The sequence below is a fragment of the Passer montanus genome, unplaced genomic scaffold, assembly GCF_014805655.1.
Source record: "Passer montanus isolate IOZ18808 unplaced genomic scaffold, ASM1480565v1 scaffold51, whole genome shotgun sequence".
Lineage (NCBI taxonomy): Eukaryota > Metazoa > Chordata > Aves > Passeriformes > Passeridae > Passer > Passer montanus.
In genome coordinates, this window is record NW_024370041.1 from 258,983 (window position 1) to 279,470 (window position 20,488).

The following is a 20,488-nucleotide window of genomic DNA, read 5'->3' on the forward strand; positions in this document are numbered from 1 at the left end:
ATTGTTCATCACGTGTTGTAAGATTCTCTACTTCTCTACCCCTCCTCTTTTATAGTTGCTTATATTGCATCAACTTTTTCACCGACAGAATGCATGGCACAAGGTTTTGATAATAACTGTACATGACTCAGGAACATTATTATGCTTAAAATAATAGAATAGACTTTTCTCAAAAGCTTGCATTTAAGTAGGTAAATTTTGACATTTTTTATTTGCATAGTCCTTCACTAAGGGCTTTGATGTCTGAATGGAAAGAAAAAAGAATGTGTACTATCTCCTCTTTTTCATTATTTTAGATTAAGAGAAGGCATCCAGGAGCAATTTAAAAGCAGATTGCAATTTACAGCTGCAAAGCAGTTGGTGGTTAAATGAGGAGTTTGTAGTGGACCCTTTGCAAGTAGAAGTCTGTGAAGAAATTAGAATAATTTTGAATTCTGGAGTAAACATTTCTGACCTTCTAAATGGAAACATCTGCAAGATTTTGCTTAAATGATGAGTGGGGAGATTCTCAGCTGGTGTAAATTAGTGTGGCTTCAGTGAGGCTGATGTTTTTATAACAGTTTACATCATTCACATTTCTTTCTTCAAAAATTCTATTTTTTGTAAGCATTTAAGCGTAACAGCATCAATTTTCTGTACCAGCATCTTCTGAATAGAAATGTGCAGTTTCTTCTATGAAAACCCTGATGTTTTCCTCTTTGAGTAGGCATTGCAAAGGAAAAGATGTTCTTTAACTGCAAAAAATATTCCTCCCGATTAAAATTCTACCACATATTGCTATAAAATCACCCCTGAATCAGGAAGGAGTGAGGGGAAGCTTCACAGACATCAACTCCAAGGACAGTGGGACAGAAAGGAGGATGAGAAGTAGACTTGCATGCTAACACTGCTGTCCTCTGCATTGCCAGGGACAGAGACCACATTACACACACACTGCCAGAGGTTTCTCCAGGACGTATCAGAAATCCTCTCTCAGGGAATCAGCTCCTTCAGATGCATTCCCTTGTTTCCCCCTGTTATCAGCAAACTTCAGCTCCAAATTAGGGTGATGTTGCCCTATGTCAACCTGATTAGAGAAATACAGGTATAACTGGAGGGGTTTTTGGTTTTTTTCATTAAGTTGTGGTGTTTCTGTGACCCAGTTCCCTCAGCCTTTCCTCTCTTGGCATTCCCAGTGCTTGGATCATCCTCCTGGCCCCTTTCTGGACCTTTTCAGCCCACCCACTTCTCTTTTGCCTGTTTGAAAATATTAAACACTATTGAGCCCAATATTGATCCCTGAAGATCAATATTGTCCCACTGGTGACAGGCTGCCAGCTTGGAAAGGACCTGAAAATGTTAAAGATTAAATGTTGAATTTAAATTATGAACTGTGTTTCTTTCAGACAGTGGGAAGAAAGTGGATTTTTAAAAAAAATATCTCATCCTGGGAGGACAAGAATATCTTTTGCAGAACCTTGTAAAAAACCATGCCCTTATAATGCTGTATTTTTTTAAAATTCTCTGAAAGAAAATAATGCAAGTCATACATTTTTCCAAGATAAAACCTCCAGCCTGATCCTTAGGAGGGCTGGACACTCCTTGCAGCTATTAAATAGGCAGTTTATGTCAAGTACCTCAGTATTCTTCTAAGAATTAATCATCAAGTGCTTCAAGCTCCCCTCCACTGTCAATGGAGGGAAGCAATCCCCTGTGATGATAAGTACTTTGTATTAAAATAAATATGCAAGACAGATGGGTGCTCTAAAAATGCCTGTCACTATATCTTGAATATAGAAGGAGCTAAAATAACTAGATTTGATTCAGTATTTCAGAATGGTAACATTAAATGGGATGGCCCTATCCTGAGCACTATCACTGCTTTCTGGAATGACAGAGAGTGCTACGTTATAATCTGAATTTAATTAAATGGCACACCTCTTTAATGATGGCAGGATACTCTTGCCAGGGGGAAGAATTTCTTATTGCTGCATGGCTTTCACCCCATGTCAAGAAAAACCCCTCCAAACAATACATGTATTTTATGAGATAAAAAATCAATGAGATTTGGAAGTTACACAAGCTTTGTCACTTAGGAAGGTCCCACCAGGTGCCATTTCTGAATTTTCAGTGCTTCAGAATGCTGTAAAATCCAGTCTTGGCTAGTAGCTAGAAAAGCAAGAATATGTTCTCACCACAGTGATGTTGGAAACCCTTGTTCAAAAATACACAGAAAGACAGAACTATTCAGTATATTCTCTACAAATTAAAAAGAAAAAAAAATCACCAAATCCAAAACATTCCTGCCTTCATTCTCAAGAGTAAAAAAAAAAAGTTGTCCATTTTATGCAACCTCTAATAATTTTAAATGTAAATTCTTCAGCCAGGTTTTTTTTTTTGTTTGTTTTTGGGGTTTTGATTTTTTGCGTTTTTTTTTTTTTTTTTGGAAGCTCAGATGCCAGTACGTGATTATGGGTACATATCAGTCAATAATAGCAGCAGCCACCTGGGAACCAGTATGATCAAGCCCTAATCCTAACTGGATTTTCAAATCCAACCGCTGCCACTAATGATGTTTCTGGAAATCTTTGGTTATTGCCAAAAGACAACAAGTAGCTACAAAAGTGAATTATGCAGAACAAGAAAAATAATGACACAAACCAATTAAAATACTCCCCTACACACAAGTTTTCCCACTTTGGAGAGGTTAAAAGAAGAAACTGCACATGGCTGATATTAAACAAACCATTTAATTCACCAATTCACCACTTGAAGGCATTTAGATATTGTGGTGATGTGGCCTGCATAAAAAACACATATAAAATATAACAAGAGAGTCTTCTTCAACCATTAATGGGTACAGTTTTTATGATTTCTTTATTTTATTACATACTTAGTTTTAATTATGTACAGCCCTAGATAAAACTTGCTTGGCTGCAGGCCAAGGATAAGATTTGCACACCTCAGGTACTGTGTCCAGCTCATGGTTCATTTTAATTTTATTGACTTTATTTACTATCTGAGATTGCAAGGATGTGGCTTCCCCAGCTTTCTCTGTAGCTGTAATTATTCATGCTACCCTGGAACCAGATAGACTCACTGGTCACAAGGTAATTAAACACTGCTGGGAGCAACTGTTTTATTTAAAGAGAACTTATAGTCTGTATCATACATTTATGAGCAGATTATTTAGTGAGTGGCATTCTAGAACTGAGCATTTCTGTGGAAGGATGAGGCTGTAATTCAGTGACCAAGATGGGATTTCCCTGCATCCACAGCAGGGTGGGCAGCAGGAAAGGGGGGATTCTGCCCCTCTGCCCCCTCAGCAGAGCTGACCCCGCACAGGCGGGACCTGGAGCTGCTGGAGCAATTCCAGAGGAGGCACCAGGATGATCAGAGGGATGGAGAAGCTCTGCTGGGAGGAAAAACCAAGAGATTTGGGATTGTTCACCCTGGAGAAGAGAAAGCTTTGGGGTGACCTCATTGTGGCCTTCCAGAGCAACCAAGAGATTTGGGATTGTTCACCCTGGAGAAGAGAAAGCTTTGGGGTGACCTCACTGTGGCCTTCCAGCTTCTGAAGGGAACCTGCAGGAAAAAGGGAGAGAGAAAATTGACAAGTGATGGAGTGACAGGACAAGGGGGAATGGCCTCATGCGAGAGGTTTAGAGAGCAGGTTTAGATCAGATATTAGGATGAATTTTTTCTCTCTGGGGGTGGTGAGGCCTTGGCACAGGTTGCCCAGAGGAGCTGTGGCTGCCCCTGGATCCCTGGAAGTGCCCAAGGCCAGGCTGGACAGGGCTTGGAGCACCCTGGGCTAGTGGGAGGTGTCCCTGCCCATGGCAGGGGGTGGAACTGGATCAGCTTTAATGTTTCTTCCCACCCAAACCATGCTGTGATTCCATGATTTCTGTCTTTTCCTTTTCTGTGGCAACTTAGCCTTTCTCCTTTGCAACCACCTAAACAAAGCTCTAAAGACCTTACCATACAACCTTTTTTGTGCAATATTATCTTTTTTTTTTTTCTTTCTCCTGAGAAAATAAATGAATTATTAGGAGGACATAGGAACATACAAATTTTAGTTCCACAGGAGTCGTTACTATAGCAAAATTGAAGCTGGAAAATGGATGACTGCAGAACCTCCAATGAAGCTCCTTAGAATAAATTCTAAAACCAAAATAATTTATACAAGTAAAAATACGATAAAATCACTGAACTGAGTACAACAGTAATTCATGTTCATACCACATTCCCAAGAGACTTCTTAACACTCAATCTTTCCTTTAACTTATTATTTTAAGAAGTTTTTTCAGATCATCTCTAGAGGAGCCATGCAGATTTTGTTAAACTTGTTTTCCTAACTCATCTCCTTAGAAAATTGTTAGAATTTTCAACTTCCAGTGAAATTTAGTCTCTACTTCTCCTGGAATATATTGTTAAGCCTTTTCCTGACCTAAAATGAATTGTCTTCTTTCAGAAGGGGACTATGTATTGGTATGTTTAAACCTAGATTTCTGCTTAAAAGCACTGATGCAGCCTATGCTTGTTGTTCAAAATGTTTTTTCTTTTAGTACTAAGCTTCTCTTCATCACTTTTAAAAGGGTTATTGAGCATTGGCATAGTTTTAAAGAAGTGATGTTCAACATTTAAAATAAAATATTAGGACAGATATATTTTTGAGCAGCAATTTGCGCCTTAATAAAACATTGTGATATTGAAGTTCTGAATAACCTGTAAATAATGTAGCCCTCTACCTAGGGGATGATGAAAAGATAAAAATAGATCAGTGTTTGGTAGCTTTTGGATCAATAGATAATCTTTCCAGCTGTCTTCTGGAGGCTAAATTACTTGAAACAGAAGTGAGGATGTCTTGGACATGCAACACTTGATGTTTGAAGAGATTGACTCTCCCAGATATTTTGGCTTACATCTGAAGCAGCAGAGAAGAAAACAGAAGAATGTCTCAAAATGGTGGTTCCAAAACATCTTACATAGATTATTGTTATTAATATTGTTACTGTTTAACTGAAACCCCGAGCTTCTAAATTGCAAACTTTAAAGGAAAATAATGTTCTCTAACAATCACTCCTTTAGTTGTGATACACATTGGGGTTTTGTCTGTGGTATTATTTTGTAGCCTGCTGCTGCCCCACTTTTTGTGTATTTCTTGGCACTCCATTCCCTTCATTTACAGTTTACCATTTTCAGCCTTGTTCGTCTGGTATTTTTTTATAATAATGTGCTGAAAGCACTGGCTTTGCTTCCCCAACATTTCTAGGTGATCCTAACTTTTCAATGCAAAGATATTCTGTACAATAACATCTGTCCTTATCATAATAATTTTGGTAGTAGTAATTTCTTCTGTTTCATGTGCTGAAATTTGAGCTCTGTGATTTCCTCATTAGTGGTATCTGGAATTATTGAAAACCAGCAACACAGTTCCAGTCTGGAGCATCTTCTTCCAAGGTTGAGCATATCTCATCTAAAATGCACCAAGCCTCTGGGCTGATTGGCCTGGCTGTCCTTGTCTTGGTTCTGTGATATTCTCTAGGGTTAGAAAAATGTCCTGTTAAGTACCTCATGCTGATCAGAAGAGTTCAGTAATGAGCAAATTGTGGGATGTAAATGTCCTTAATAGTTGTGACACATATTTAGAGAGTTTAATATTTTACTCTAACAGTTTAAAGTGTAAAAAGGAAAAATGGAAGGAGAGGAAAAGGTCTTTGTAAAAAAGAAAACCAGTGCTATACCTTAGCAGAGATCTTTCTATCATTCAGCAGATACTGAAATTTCTCATCATCCTTAAGTGCATTTTGTTCTTATTTAATTTCATTTCCTAACCAAATGAAGTTGAAGTTCCCTGTATAAATAAATTCTGGCTTTAATACCATGCAGTTTTACCTGTAAGGCTTTTCAGACTTTGTTTGATATAAATGACTGTGTTCTGTCTTTATTGTTCAGGTAATACTGTTGGCACTGGTTGAGACTGTAGGCATTTTCTGGAGTAATAGAACAGTCTGTACCTTGATTTCTTCCACTACCAGACATGGATGTGTTGAGAAACTACACAACTTCTCATGTCAGGTGGCAAATCATGCTTAAAACCACTTGAATACTATATTCAGGGAGCTGGATCTGACACTGAGTGACCTGGGAGGGAACTGCAACCTTGGGGTAGAAATGCAGTGGAAGATCCTCTCCTGACCTGGGGGAGTCTGCAGCAGCACAGCTCCTGGCCAGAGCCTGTGGGAATTGGCTCATCCTGAGCTGAGAATAAATCAGATGGGCAGGGAAAAGCTCTAAGGAAGTTAGAATGGAAGCAACTCAGACTGAGAAAATTGTTTGAAAATATCTCGAGTACAAGCACTATGCAAATGCTGGTAATGGTCACAAGAAATCAGGGACTTGATTAATATATTCTCCTGTTGCAAAGTTCTCCTCATTACACCATGAATAGATGTAATTCTGTCCATAGGAAATTGAATACAGATAGTTTGGCATTCAAGGAATTCTGTGCATTTCTCCTCCTTCTCCTTTTAACCCAATGCCAGCAGCAATTTTTACTTCCTTTTCATCCCAAAGTATCTTTCTTCCCTTTGCAGAGAAAGATTAACAGAGAAATGGCAAATGGCTCAATACCAAGCTTTTTCATTTTTTCAGGAAACCAATAAATTCCTTTCTATACCTTCTAGGAATGAAGGCCAAAAATTTATCACAGAGCAACAATAAAATAAGAGTATTTAAGGACTTAAATAAATAAACTTTAATAAACTTATATTTTCAGCGCAGAGCAGATGGTGTTTGACAGACCTGCCTGGAGCTATGTAGCATCACATGCCATGCTAGTTATTTTTCAATAATGTGATTTACTAAACAAATTTCTTTGAAATCATATGCTGAAGAAGGGGGTTTGTATACAGACTAAAAGGCCATTTTATAAGTAACAGGTGAAGGTCAGTTAAAATTCCTGGATAAGTAAAAATCGTGCAGAATGGGAGACTTCAGCCATATTTGTGTGAGTTAATAAAATACCGCCATTGAGTGAGCTCAACTGGATCTCTTGTTTTGGTTTAGTTTTCCAGCACATCCCATTTAGCATCTCAGGCAGACTGAGGCACAGTTTGGGCAATTGCACGCAGCAATGTGGAACAGGCTTTGCTGTGCTTTGGAGGGACAAGGGACTGGCCAGATGGATGTGGACAGTTTGTGTTGTGTGGCCTAAGGGTCACAGAAGGGCTCCCAGTTGTTTTGTGTCTCACAATAGGATGTACCTTAAGGGCCACTGTTTATATAAACACTGTTTATTTAAAACTGGAGTCAGAAGTTACTGGATGGATTTGAAGGGAGGCTTAGGAGGGATGCTGGATTTAGGCTGCCTGGGCCTGCTCTCAGTGAGAGTTCCCACCTATGAGACACACCAAACACCCAGATTAGGAACCTAAATTACAAACTTTGAAGTCAATCTCAAATTCTACTTTCTTTTTTTTACCAATGCCCAGGAGCCTTTTTCCTCTAAATGATGCAGTTTATCAAATGCTTAATTTATTTATTGTCACTGTATCCCATAGCTGACTACCCTGGAAGGACTCCCAGGTTCCTGCTCAAGGACAACTTTCTGACCCCCTAAGTGGGTGCCAAGCATTAATTGCTTGACTTCACCATGTTGGTGGAGAATATATCCAATATATATAAATATATCTGCCCTGCATGAGGTCAATGAAGTGGAATTGTGAACTTGTTTTATTTGAGACCTGTAAAATACCATCCCTGTGTAGTCTTAAGTGTCTCGGTGTTTGCTCTTGATTATTCACACTATGCTAGTCTCACAGGAGTTTTGGCCTGTTTAGGAAATTATTCCCTGATTTTATTAAAAATAAAGCAGAAGAAAGTGCCAAACAAAGGTTATCTTTGCCCTAAAAAAAAAAAGTGTTAACATGTCTTCTGTGGTTATGGAGCTTTCTAATCTAGTCCATTAAAGCTTAAACAATGAGAAGGAAGAGAAGAATTTAAAGAATATTAGATAAATTGAATTATTTGACCAGGAAAATAAAGCATTTCAGAACATGAATGTCACCAAGGAAACTTGGTTTAGCAACTGCACAGCACACAGCTAGAGTAATTTCTTTTTTTCTAAGTTTTCTTAGACTGTAACTCTGTAGTCTAACAAACCAGAACCTGGCTGAGACTGGGTCATCTGAAAGTCTCTGCTGAACCATTCCGACAGTCAGGAGAGGCTTCCTCATCCAAAATTTTCTGCCTCAGCTTTATTGTGAAATTTCAGCCTGAAAAACAGGCTCGATTGTGTGCACATATGACACCTGCTGTCTGGAACAAAATACCAGGGACTGAATTTGGGACATCTAAAACCAAAAGCCTGTGCTGACATTGCTCAGGCTAAAGAGATGTGGTTCTTCAGCTGGGGACCAGAAGAACTCAGTCAAAGGATGAACACAAGAAAAGTGAGATAAAAATATCAGCGGGTGACACAGATGCCTCCTCTTGTGTGACAGCAAATGCTTTCTCTCTCTGTTTTCTGGTGTCAATTTGTGTGATTAACTTCACAATTTCTAATGGATCCTTTTTAGAAAGCTAAGAGGTAAATTTATGTTTTGTATTAAATTCTGGTGGCACTTGATATTGTTATGTTTGAATTTCTAAATTAAAAAAAGGGGATGGATTTTACAGATTTTTAAATGATCATAAAAGCTTTGGCCTCATGTCATAATTAGAATTACAGGCAGTAACAGAAAGCAGGCGTTCTCTGGAATGAATGCCTAAAGCAAAGGCTGGAACAGAGGCCTTGTGCCAATGTAGGGCTGATAACTGTGGTGTACATATGAGAGGGTATCATTGAAAGAGTGTCTTTAATCCCCATCCCACCCCAAAAGTGACTTCTCAATAGCTCCCAGAAACGTGTGCTATTAGGCTCAGCTGGAGAGAGAAAATCGCTCTTAATCATATGCAAGGAACAATTCTAAATAGAAGCATTTGAAAACAGCCTTGGGAAGGAAAGAGTACTGCCAGAAAGAATGGAAGATCATTTTGATTCTTGATGAAAAGCTTTCAAACAGAGTTCAATGTGCAAAAGATGTGACAAATCTTTAGAGAAGTACTTTTCTCTTAAGAGAAAGGTAATACAGCTAACAAAGTCACTTAATGCTTTTTGTGCCATTGAACCTGAAAACCATATTTTCCCCCCATTGGTTATGAGACACAAAAGGCTTTTTTCCCCCTTTTTAATCTTCGTGAGGAGTTTTGCTTTGAGACTTCCTGCAGGAAAGTTTTTTAAGTGGAATTCTTCTTTATACTGAACCTAATGTCTGCCAATATGATTCCTGTTACAGGCGTAGGGACCATTTTCCTTCTGTCCTCAAGCTGTGTTGCTGCTTATTATCATGTTTAACATTCCCAGTGCTTGGCAGGATGGAGATTAGAAACTCTTAATATTCATTTTATAGTGAAAGGTCTTGCCAGATTTTTTGGAGTATTAGCTATAATATATGCACATAATTTATTGGTGGAAAAGTTCTGAACTCTCCGGTGAGTCACCTTAATCTTTGTTCTTATCATTTAGGATTGTTCTAAAATAATCTTCTGTGCCTACTGCACATAAACATGTTAAAAACATTACTTTGGAAATAACAACTTGATGGTAGCAAACAAAAAAGCTGCAATAATTTCCTTTGATGAATCCTTACTATTTTTTTTTAAAAGTTTATATCGCCTAGAGGATTTTTCTCTAACTCTAAAATCTTGTGTTTTTAACAGACTGGAAGGAAGGAGAAGGGAGACCCACTCAACATTGCCATTGACAAGATGACCAAGAAAACACGAGACCTTCGGAGACAGGTGAGCCCTGCTTTTCATAATGTTTCCTGATTCTCCAGGGAAATCATTGCTTTACAACTTCAGGCTGGTTTTTCCACATGAGGAGGTGTAAAGAATTGGTGTCCTCATTTAGATATGGCCCTACATTGCACATGACATTAAGCAAAGTAGCACCATTTCCTGTGACAAAAAAAAAAACAAAAAGGGAGAAGGAAATGCATTCCAAGTGTAACCACCAATGGTCTTTCCATGTGGGAGAGGAGGCAGATTGTCCAGACCTTCCCTGCCTTGGCAGCTCAAAACCCCAGTCATAAAAACACTGGCATATGTGCTTATTTGTGTTTTATTTGAATACACTCACTGGAGTAACAGGAAAGATGAGCAGAATATGAAAAAGAAAAAATTGTAAGAGTAAAATATATTCAAAGAGAACTTCCAAGGTACTGTAGTAAATAAAGATCCTATGAAGATACAGAAAGTCATAATAAATAACAATTTTGCCAGAGAGGTGCATGTCCCATCCCTGTAAACACTCAAGGCCAGATTTGATGGGTTTGAGCAACCTGATCTCGTAGAGCATGGCCCTGCCCATGGCACAGGGAAATGAACCAGATGACCTTTAAATAGCCCCAAGCTATCCTATGATTTTATGAATAACTGCAAAACCCTAGTTTAAACAATACGTTTTGTCTTTCTTCTCTTACATTTATCATTGTGTTTTGTGAAAAGAAAGAAAGGTTGATTCGAAAAACTTGAGATGGAAAAGTTAAAGGAGATTGGCAACCAAAAGGGAGAGGTTTCTCTTTACACCTTCAAGTAAAGGCAGGATAGATTGCCTCTTTTTAGCTACTTTTTCTGCCTTTGAGATTATCCCAGTTCTGCATTCTTTTAACAAAAAAAAAAACCAAACCAAAACAAACAAACAAAAAAAAAAATTAATAATTCTACCTGGCCTCTGCGAAAGTGATCCCAAATCCAGAAAACTGCCAAACCAAGTAAAGATTTAAATGCATCTTCAAGTACCTATTTGCAGCATGATAATTTTGGAGAGAGTGGCCCCTGTAGGCACTTTGAAATCAGTGCTCTGCACTGCTAAAACTCAGCTTATTTCAGCTCTTCCTCCTTAACCTTTAGCAGACGTGTTTGGAGATCATCTCAGAGCTTATTTTGCCAAATAACAAACCCATTGCAGTGGACCTACAGACAATATGAATCACTTTGAGTCTCCTATATAAAGCCTGGCATCACATCTGCTGCTCAGCTAATGACAGAAGAGAGATCTCTGCTGTTCTGACCTCCAAATTTGTGGGATCCTCGGCTCTGCAGTGGAGCTGGGACCATGTGTTGCCTCCCACCTCTGTTCTCACTGCTTCAAGGAAGTAGCAGACTAACACATGAGTGAGTTCTGTGTGAGGCTCTCAGCAGTTGCCTGAATTACTCATCCCTAAAGCCAAATTTACTCTGAAACGTGATATAAAAATGGCACCTGTCTTAATAAGCTGTGTGCTTCTCATGTGTATTCACCCTCGTGGAATGTCAGCCTCAGAGAGCTTGGAACTCTGGATGTGGGTAAAATGAAGCACAGATATTGTATTTTCCTGCTTGGGGATGAAGCTTTTAGTACAGTTTCTGATATTTATGGAAGTTAATCACGTAGGTATAATGTTTATTAAATTGTGGCAGTTGCTAGTAAACTAATCAAGATTAAATCATAATTGTGCTGGGTTTTGCACAAACATAGAGGAAGATGGAGTCTGCTTTCAACAATGTGCATTCTGACTGTAAATCATGATCCCTCAGAATCATGATCACTGTTCTGCTTCATCACATGAATATAATCAGCAGAGTACCTGTGTGTGGCTGCCCAGACCTGCCTGTGCACTCCCTGCTAAATTCCAGAATGTGAGGGTGTCACTGAGGGCTTGGTTGGATGGCTGGGGAGAGAGGCCTGAAGGTTCAGAGGAAATGAGCTGTGGTGGAGGATACAGTGTCCCACTATTTCAGTTTTTGTATTCCGGGCAAAATCATTAGAGAGACAACCAGCTTTGAATATCATCATGCCTTTTGTCTTAATGAATCCCTTTTAAAGCTTGCTTTTCAGACTTTGATGTTTAATGTTAACACCATTAAAACTAGATAACCTACAAGAGTTAGGTGATGAAAAATACAAATATAGATAAATATTTTTTTTTTTTTCCCCCAATTGGTAGTCAGACTCCCTTGCAAGACTTCAGTATTCACCCATCTAAGACTGATTTTTCATTTTCTCCCAGGTCATTTAGCTCTTTATTTGGGAGATTTGATTTCATTATCTGCATAACATGCAGACATGGGAAATGATTGTGGATGGAACACACAGTGCTAAAATTCTGCCTCACAATTCACAGTCACTTCAATATTTCTTATTCTGATAGAATTACATCTTTTAAACTTACATCATTTAAAATCTCCTGGGAATCAGGAGACGACTATGGAGATCTAATTATATGTCTTACTATAAACTGCCAGTAAGAACATCAAGCTAAGTCAGACTGAGCAGGTTCTTGGAAGCAGACACACCTCACCAGCCCATGGCTTACTGCTGCCATTCCTCACCGAATTTTCATGGAATCACAGCGTGGTTTGGGTTGGAAGGGACCCTAATACCCATCTGTATCCAACACCCTGCCATGGGCAGGGACACCTTCCACTAGCCCAGGTGTCCAAGCTCTGTCCAGCCTGGCCTTGGACACTTCCAGGGATCCAGGAGTGGCCACAGCTTCTCTGGGCACCCTGTTCCAGGGCCTCCCCACCCTGACAGGGAAGAATTGCTTCCTAAAATCTAACCCAAGCTCCTCAGTACAATTTAAACAAGGAGCTACTGGAGAAGGTCCAGCAGAGGCCACAAAGATGTTGAAGGGTCTGGAGCATCCGGAGATACTGTAGAAGTTGGGCTTGTTTAGTCTGGAAAAGAGAATAAGAGGGATCTCATAAATCCATATAAATATTTCCAAGGCAGAATGGTGCCAGACTCTTTCTAGTGGTGCCCAACAGGACAAGGACCAATGGCCATAAACTAAAACACAAGAAGCTTCAGCTCAACATGAAGAAGAATTTCTGCACATTGAGGGTGGCAGAGCACTGGAACAGCTGCCCAGGGAGGCTGTGGAGACATTCCAAACCCACCTGGACACATTCCTGTGTCACCTGCTGTGGGTGAAACTGCCTTGACAGGGAGTTGGACTGGATGATCTCCAGAGGTCCCTTCCAACCCTAAAATTTCTGTGATTCTGTAACCCTGCCTTCTGGCAGAGTTAAGTAATTCCTGCTGTCCTGTCACTCCATGCCCTTTCCACAAGTCCCTGTCCAGTTCTCTTGTAGCACCTTTAGGCACTGGAAGTTGCTAGAAGATCTGGAAGCCTTCTTTTCTCCAGGCTGAATCAGCCTTTCATTTTGAACAAGCTGGAGAAAGCACTGGATCTGATAAGAAGTTGTGCCAGTTGGCAATACTGGGAATCTCTTTTTCCCACTGGTATGCAAGCCTGTAGTTAAAAAAAAAAAAGACAAAACCCAAAAGCTAAACAAAGGCATGTGGTACACTAAGCCAGGCCAGCAGTGAATTGGTTCATTCCAATTATTTTGTTAATTTTTCCTCCATAGGAGGAAAGAGAAACACCAACCCAAGATTTCAAACGGTACAGGTAACCCCAAAGCAGCAGGAACACCTGACATTTTGAACATTGCAGCTCTGGGGTGACACAGAGAGAGAGAGGCAGGACACACCAGAGACTTTGGCCACAGCCCCTGGAGGCACAGCTCAGAGCAGCAGCAGCTGTGCTGTCACCACCACTGTTTTGCTGTCACCACCACTGTTTTGCTGCCACCACCACTGCTGTCTCACCTGCTGTCCCTGCTGCCACCCCTGAAGCTGAGCTGCTTCATTCTGCACGAGCCACTCGAGGTGGAATAACCAAAACCATTTGTTTTGCCCTAAATACCACCCAGCTGTGCTGCCATTACAGCAGCCTGCCTGGATTATTTCATTTTTGCCTGTTCATGGCTTCCTGTGCCTCCAAGTGGAAGGAATTGGACAGAAATATTTTTTTTTTCACCATCAATTCTCAGTTTATACTGGAAATTATACTGTCATACAGCTGTTAAGGAGAATTCATCCAACTCCTACAGAGTGAGGTTTATGTTATTACTAAAGCTTCTTAGAAATACTGCATGAAATAAATTCTCCACAGAACAGTATAATTTTCTTAAGAAGTGGAAAACTTCCAGAAATTATCCAGAATTTTTTTTTTCAAGAAGCCTGAGAGCTTTGAAAAGTCTAGTGTGGACTTTTTCCAGTAGTTTCCAGTTTTCATTTTGAAAATTATTAACTTATTTTTAGCCTAGCATTGCAAATACAAATATTTACATAAAAATAAATATTAAATATTAAACCCTCATTTTTAAAATGGCCAAGGAGACTTTCCTTTGTTTCAAAGAATTTTGCTGGTTTTTAAATTTTCATGTTTCATCTGAAAGTAGAAAAAAGAAAAAAATAAAAAGTACTGTTTTTTTTTAATATTGGATTTCTGCTTCTCCTTGCAGTTTTAGGCAAGAAAACTTCTATAAAACATATATATTAATATGAACTGTGGAGTAGAAAGTCCTGAAATATCTGCATTACCAGTTGCATTTTGATAAATTCTTTTGAACATTTAGTCTGACAACCTGGGCATTCACTTTAATGGAGTGAACACATAATATAAATTAATTTTACTTTTAGATATCTAAATTTCTATGTGCAGTATCAAAAATGCTCTTTTTTTGCCACCTGATTACAGTTTTGTGGCCTTTGTGTGTTGTTGGGTAAAATCCAGCTCCAGTTTTTGGACAGGTACACAAAAAGCAGAATAACCTCAACATCCTCTTAGTAGCTACATACAGGTAGTGGCTAAGGTGGTGATTTTGAATATGGAAAAAAGAATTCTTCACACCACTGTCTAAGGCAAAACATTCCACTTCAGCACTTCTTTTTTAGCAAAAATGTCCTTTTTTTCAGATTGTCTTTTCCAGACAGCATCCTACAAACCTCTGAGGAACCCATGTTGTGTAGACACAGGACTGAAATCCAAAATTGTGAACATCTAAATTAATGAAATTCTGTTTCTCTAGCATTGTGCTGTCTGTTTAGGGCTTTCTACAGCAATAATCTCAGGTCCTTGATTCTCATGTTTCTTCTCATTTTCTCACTCCCACCATTCTCCCTTCTCATTCCTCGTTATCTGAGGCTGATTTGTTACTCCAGGAGAAAAGCAGAGAGTGATGGGCTGCTTTTGGCTCGTGCTCAGCTGGTACCTGTGTGGTACTTTGGCCAGCCAGCTTCTGACTTCACATAAGGAATTTCCCTCCACAGGACACTGATTTGGGTTACCCTTCTCCTACCCAGACAATTTTACATCAAACTCCAGCTATTCACCATTTTTAAGACATTTTCTCTCTGTCAGATGGTTTTAAAATTGGCCAACTGATTAATATGTGTTTGAAAATTAAAAGGGCAGATTTGCTGTGATGGGCATCATTCCCTCAGAACACAGGTCCAAAAAGTAAAGCCCAGAGCATGGTTCTGTTCTCCTCTGCTATCTGCAACTGCACTAACATTGGAATTGTATAACCATAGCAGGTTACTATTCATAAATAAACCCTTTATGTAATTTCCACAGTGCCACAGAGCTTGTTTTCCTATACAATTTCCCAAAAATGGCTTTCAGGTGTATCTGGGGTTTGTCCTTGTTACTGGTGATTAAATGAGAGCTCCTTGGTAGGCTGAAAGCTGTAAGAGAGGTTTTTGCAAGGCTTCTGCATTGGTTTAGATGAGTTTTCCCTCTTTCTGATGGGGTATGATTTTGATTGCTTCTTTTCTGCTTTTTCCAGTAGCCACTATCAGTGTCCTAGGAATGGGGACACACTTTGGGGTACTCAGGATCAGGTTTGGCCATTTAGGCATGATCTAATATTAAGAGTGACCATGCTGTGGTGTCTTTCTACCAGGCACACACTCTGGAGAAGCCAAAATTTAAAAAAAAAAAAAATCCAGGTCATATTTGCTCTTTTTACACCTCTAATCAATTCTTTATGTATAATGCAGTAAGTACATCCATTCACATGACCCTTATGTATATTTGATCAGTCATTTACATTCCCCTGTGCTAAGCTGGGCTCTTGCAAATTCCTCTGTAAGACACTTGGTGGACGCTGGGCATGAATTTCATCAGCCTGTTATCAGCCACATTCTTTAACATCCCTCCCTTCAGTCTACAATTATTATATATTAATTATTAGATATTATATTATCTTTTAGTCACAGAATATCCTGAGTTTGAAGGCATCCACAATGATCATTAAATCCTTGCTGGTACTGTTTCAGTGGCTGTATTAGGCTGCAAGTCAAGCTTGCAAAAGCCTCAAGCTTGATGAGACAAATACCTCCTGTAATTTATTTGTGCAAATTTGGTAAAACAAAGACCTTGGGGACAACGCCTTGATCATACTCAGTTTGTATCAGATTCATAGGTCTCTGAAAGGACTTGGTATTTTCTGTCCTTTGTTTAACATGGGTTCCACCAGTTTGAACTACATCCCAGGCTCCAGCATGTTCTTAGGCTTATTTATCATCTCTCTCTGTTCCTTGAGCAGCAGTGTCTCCATTTGCTCTTTCTGTTACTCTCTTCCATGTAGATTAAGTTGTATCGCTGTTTATGAATGCTATTTAGGGTAAAAAAAAAAAAGTTTAGCACTTTGAAGCCTGCCAAAAATTGGTGTAGACTCTAGAAGGACTCTCAGAATAAAAAGCATGAATATTAACTCATGGAATTAGACTGATGGGACACCTAAAACTGAAAGAATGTGTTCTGTTGGAACAGATTTTATCACACCTAACCCATACAATGTCAATTATATTATGGATAGACACTTATATAAGTTTTTAGTCTGTGGGCTTTGTATAACCATAGCAGGTTACTATTCATAAATAAACCCTTTATGTAATTTCCACAGTGCCACAGAGCTTGTTTTCCTATACAATTTCCCAAAAATGGCTTTCAGGTGTATCTGGGGTTTGTCCTTGTTACTGGTGATTAAATGAGAGCTCCTTGGTAGGCTGAAAGCTGTAAGAGAGGTTTTTGCAAGGCTTCTGCATTGGTTTAGATGAGTTTTCCCTCTTTCTGATGGGGTATGATTTTGATTGCTTCTTTTCTGCTTTTTCCAGTAGCCACTATCAGTGTCCTAGGAATGGGGACACACTTTGGGGTACTCAGGATCAGGTTTGGCCATTTAGGCATGATCTAATATTAAGAGTGACCGTGCTGTGGTGTCTTTCTATCAGGCACATGCTCTGGAGAAGCCAAAATTTAAAAAAAAAAAAAATCCAGGTCATATTTGCTCTTTTTACACCTCTAATCAATTCTTTATGTATAATGCAGTAAGTACATCCATTCACATGACCCTTATGTATATTTGATCAGTCATTTACATTCCCCTGTGCTAAGCTGGGCTCTTGCAAATTCCTCTGTAAGACACTTGGTGGACGCTGGGCATGAATTTCATCAGCCTGTTATCAGCCACATTCTTTAACATCCCTCCCTTCAGTCTACAATTATTATATATTAATTATTAGATATTATATTATCTTTTAGTCACAGAATATCCTGAGTTTGAAGGCATCCACAATGATCGTTAAATCCTTGCTGGTACTGTTTCAGTGGCTGTATTAGGCTGCAAGTCAAGCTTGCAAAAGCCTCAAGCTTGATGAGACAAATACCTCCTGTAATTTATTTGTGCAAATTTGGTAAAACAAAGACCTTGGGGACAACGCCTTGATCATACTCAGTTTGTATCAGATTCATAGGTCTCTGAAAGGACTTGGCATTTTCTGTCCTTTGTTTAACACGGGTTCCACCAGTTTGAACTACATCCCAGGCTCCAGCGTGTTCTTAGGCTTATTTATCATCTCTCTCTGTTCCTTGAGCAGCAGTGTCTCCATTTGCTCTGTTACTCTCTGCCACGTAGATTAAGTTGTATTGCTGTTTATGAATGCTATTTAGGGTAAAAAAAAAAAAGTTTAGCACTTTGAAGCCTGCCAAAAATTGGTGTAGACTCTAGAAGGACTCTCAGAATAAAAAGCATGAATATTAACTCATGGAATTAGACTGATGGGACACCTAAAACTGAAAGAATGTGTTCTGTTGGAACAGATTTTATCACACCTAACCCATACAATGTCAATTATATTATCGATAGACACATATATAAGTTTTCAGTCTGTGGGCTTAAATCTCTATACTCAAAGATAAGCACAGGTTGCTTCTTCACAGAATGCAAATGCTTTGAGGAAAACACAGGCCTTCCTCCACAAGAGGAAATCTTATCATCCTGTTATTACAGCAAAGCTGCTGTCTCACACCCAGACCAGATGACTTGCAAATGCTGTAGGGAGGGCCAGCAGCACCTAGAAGTTAAATCTTGGTGCTCTAAATCATTATTAACTGATTTAATTTTTTTTTTGTTTATCCTCTCTTTACTGTGCTCTGTGAGGATTAGCAAGATTTACTGTCCAGTTTTAGAAGAATAATCTGAAGCTCAGAAAATAAGTTGCTTTTGAAGGTGAAGCTGCCTCACTTGAGGTATTCTGTGCTGTACCAGCATTAGGAGGTGCACAGCATCTGAATATTAAGATATGAGCCCAAGGGAAGCATAAGGGCTCAAAAAGCAAAACAAAATCTTCAGCGGAAAACACTGAACCCAATTCTAAATCAAACTTAATATACATTAAATAACAAACTCCTTTCAGCTTCCCAAAGATAATGAAGAGCACATCCAAAGAAACAAAAAACTCATACTTGAGGGCGTAGGGGGAAGAGGAAAGAGACAACTCTGAACATTCACACCAGCTGATGTCAGTTATAGAAATCAGGTGTGATGTAAAGTGGTTTTCCTTCAGCCTCCCTGGCAGTACTGGAGAGTTCATCTCTGGAGGGTGTTTCCAGGATGTGTTCTGTGTAAGTTCTTTATACATTGGGAGCCATGAACAATCTGATTCCTAATTGAGGCCCCCTGAAGGTAGATTTGTGTGAGGAGCCCTTTGGCTTTCCAGCTATCCTTAGAGCCAGTTGATAGTGCAGCAATCACTGGGGGGGCTGGGGAGTTGTGTTCTCCTTCTCTGAAGTGCCCTTTGTTGCAAACAAGAGTACATTGGGTAAGGTTATAAATCCTGAAGGGGGCTTTTTATTTTAATTCAAGGTCTGTATAATTTAAATAAGGGAAGAAAAGAGAGAATGAAATAGTCACAGACCTTCCCTAGCTCACAAAACACTGTGAGAGTTTGTAAGAGCTTCTGCAGTGTTCTGAAAATGCAAAACTTCATGCAAGTGTGAAGTAGTAGCAGAACATCCAAGGAGGTTGTAACTTGAGAATTTAGTCTGGCAGTAATGTTTATTAAGATTTATTTTGAAAAGGCAGAGTTGAAGCAAGGTCACATTTAAATAGATGATCAACAGGAGTCTGTGCTGTATTAACCAAGGAGGAGTTTTTGGCTCTTCCAAGGGGAAGTACAGTGTTATTGCTGAGATTACCCCACTCTGTTGCATGAAAGTACATCTTGACAAAATGCTGGCATTTTTTAAAGGGAGCCAGCCACAAATTAATCTAAACCTCTTTGAACCTAGGGCCACCTGTGGTATCAGCTCTTGCTTGTGAGAAGCTCAGCACCTTTTCCTTGTTGCTTAATAGCTTTGATTTTCACCTGCAGTGACTCCAGTGCTCTTGAATATGGAAATGTGGAAGCTGGCTTCCCAAAAGCAGTCTATCAAATGCTTGTACAGATTTATTTCTGTGCCAGGGCTACATGTTTATGCCTTGTACTCATTTAATAGAGGTGCACTGCATTGTGTGTAGTTCTTTTCTAGATTTGTAGCTGTTTTCTAGGTACAAAGGTGTTAGGTTGGACTCTGATGTGATGCTGGCTTAGAAGGCAGATGTAGCAATGCCCCACTTGATGAAGTCCTCTGCTCTTCCAGCTTCCACTGAATTTATGGCCCCAGGATTAGGGACACTCTAAATGTCACCAGCATGGTCTGAAGGAGCTGTGAGCCTCTGGCATGCTGATCAATACTTTTTGTCTGCTCCCATTTGGTAGAATAACTGGAGTATTTACTTCAGGAAAGGACTTTTAGTAAAATTTTCAAACATCTGATCTAAAGAGTTAGGGAGAATGCTGTTATTTGAATTACATTCAAGAAGAATTTTGATTTGAACTTTGAATGCACATGTCTTTGTCTCCCTCAAAAAGCACTTCTAGGTGTTTATCACTGTGACATTGAGGTTTTTATGGTGCTCTGAAGTGCTTCAGAGGAAATGGAGAGTGCTTTAATACTGCTGATTTACTCTTTCAGGTCTGCAGTAATTTCCTTACTGCCTAATTATAAGGCTTGGATTAATTTATCTACACATAATGTTTACTGATGCACATATGGTGCCATATTTCAGGAAACCATGCGCTATCAGGTAGATTTGGGTAAGGCTGCAGTATGAAACAGTTTCATCAAACAAAGGAAACTTTGAGCTGCAACATAACATTCATGATGGATTTTTTTTTTTTCTGGCAAAAGCCTTGGTGTAGTAACTATGGCTGCTTTTGCTTTTTGAAATAGGGGCTTGA

At 39.3% G+C, this 20,488-nt stretch overlaps 1 protein-coding gene across 3 annotated transcripts in view; it reads left to right on the forward strand.

The window, feature by feature from the left end:
• Window positions 1-20,488, forward strand: part of CTNNA2 (catenin alpha 2) — a 372,247-nt gene that overhangs the window by 244,460 nt on the left and 107,299 nt on the right. For all 3 annotated transcript variants that reach the window (XM_039723934.1, XM_039723935.1, XM_039723936.1), the window contains one exon: window positions 9,745-9,825. In XM_039723934.1, coding sequence (XP_039579868.1) covers window positions 9,745-9,825 — 81 coding nt within the window. The remainder of the gene's footprint in view (window positions 1-9,744; window positions 9,826-20,488) is intronic.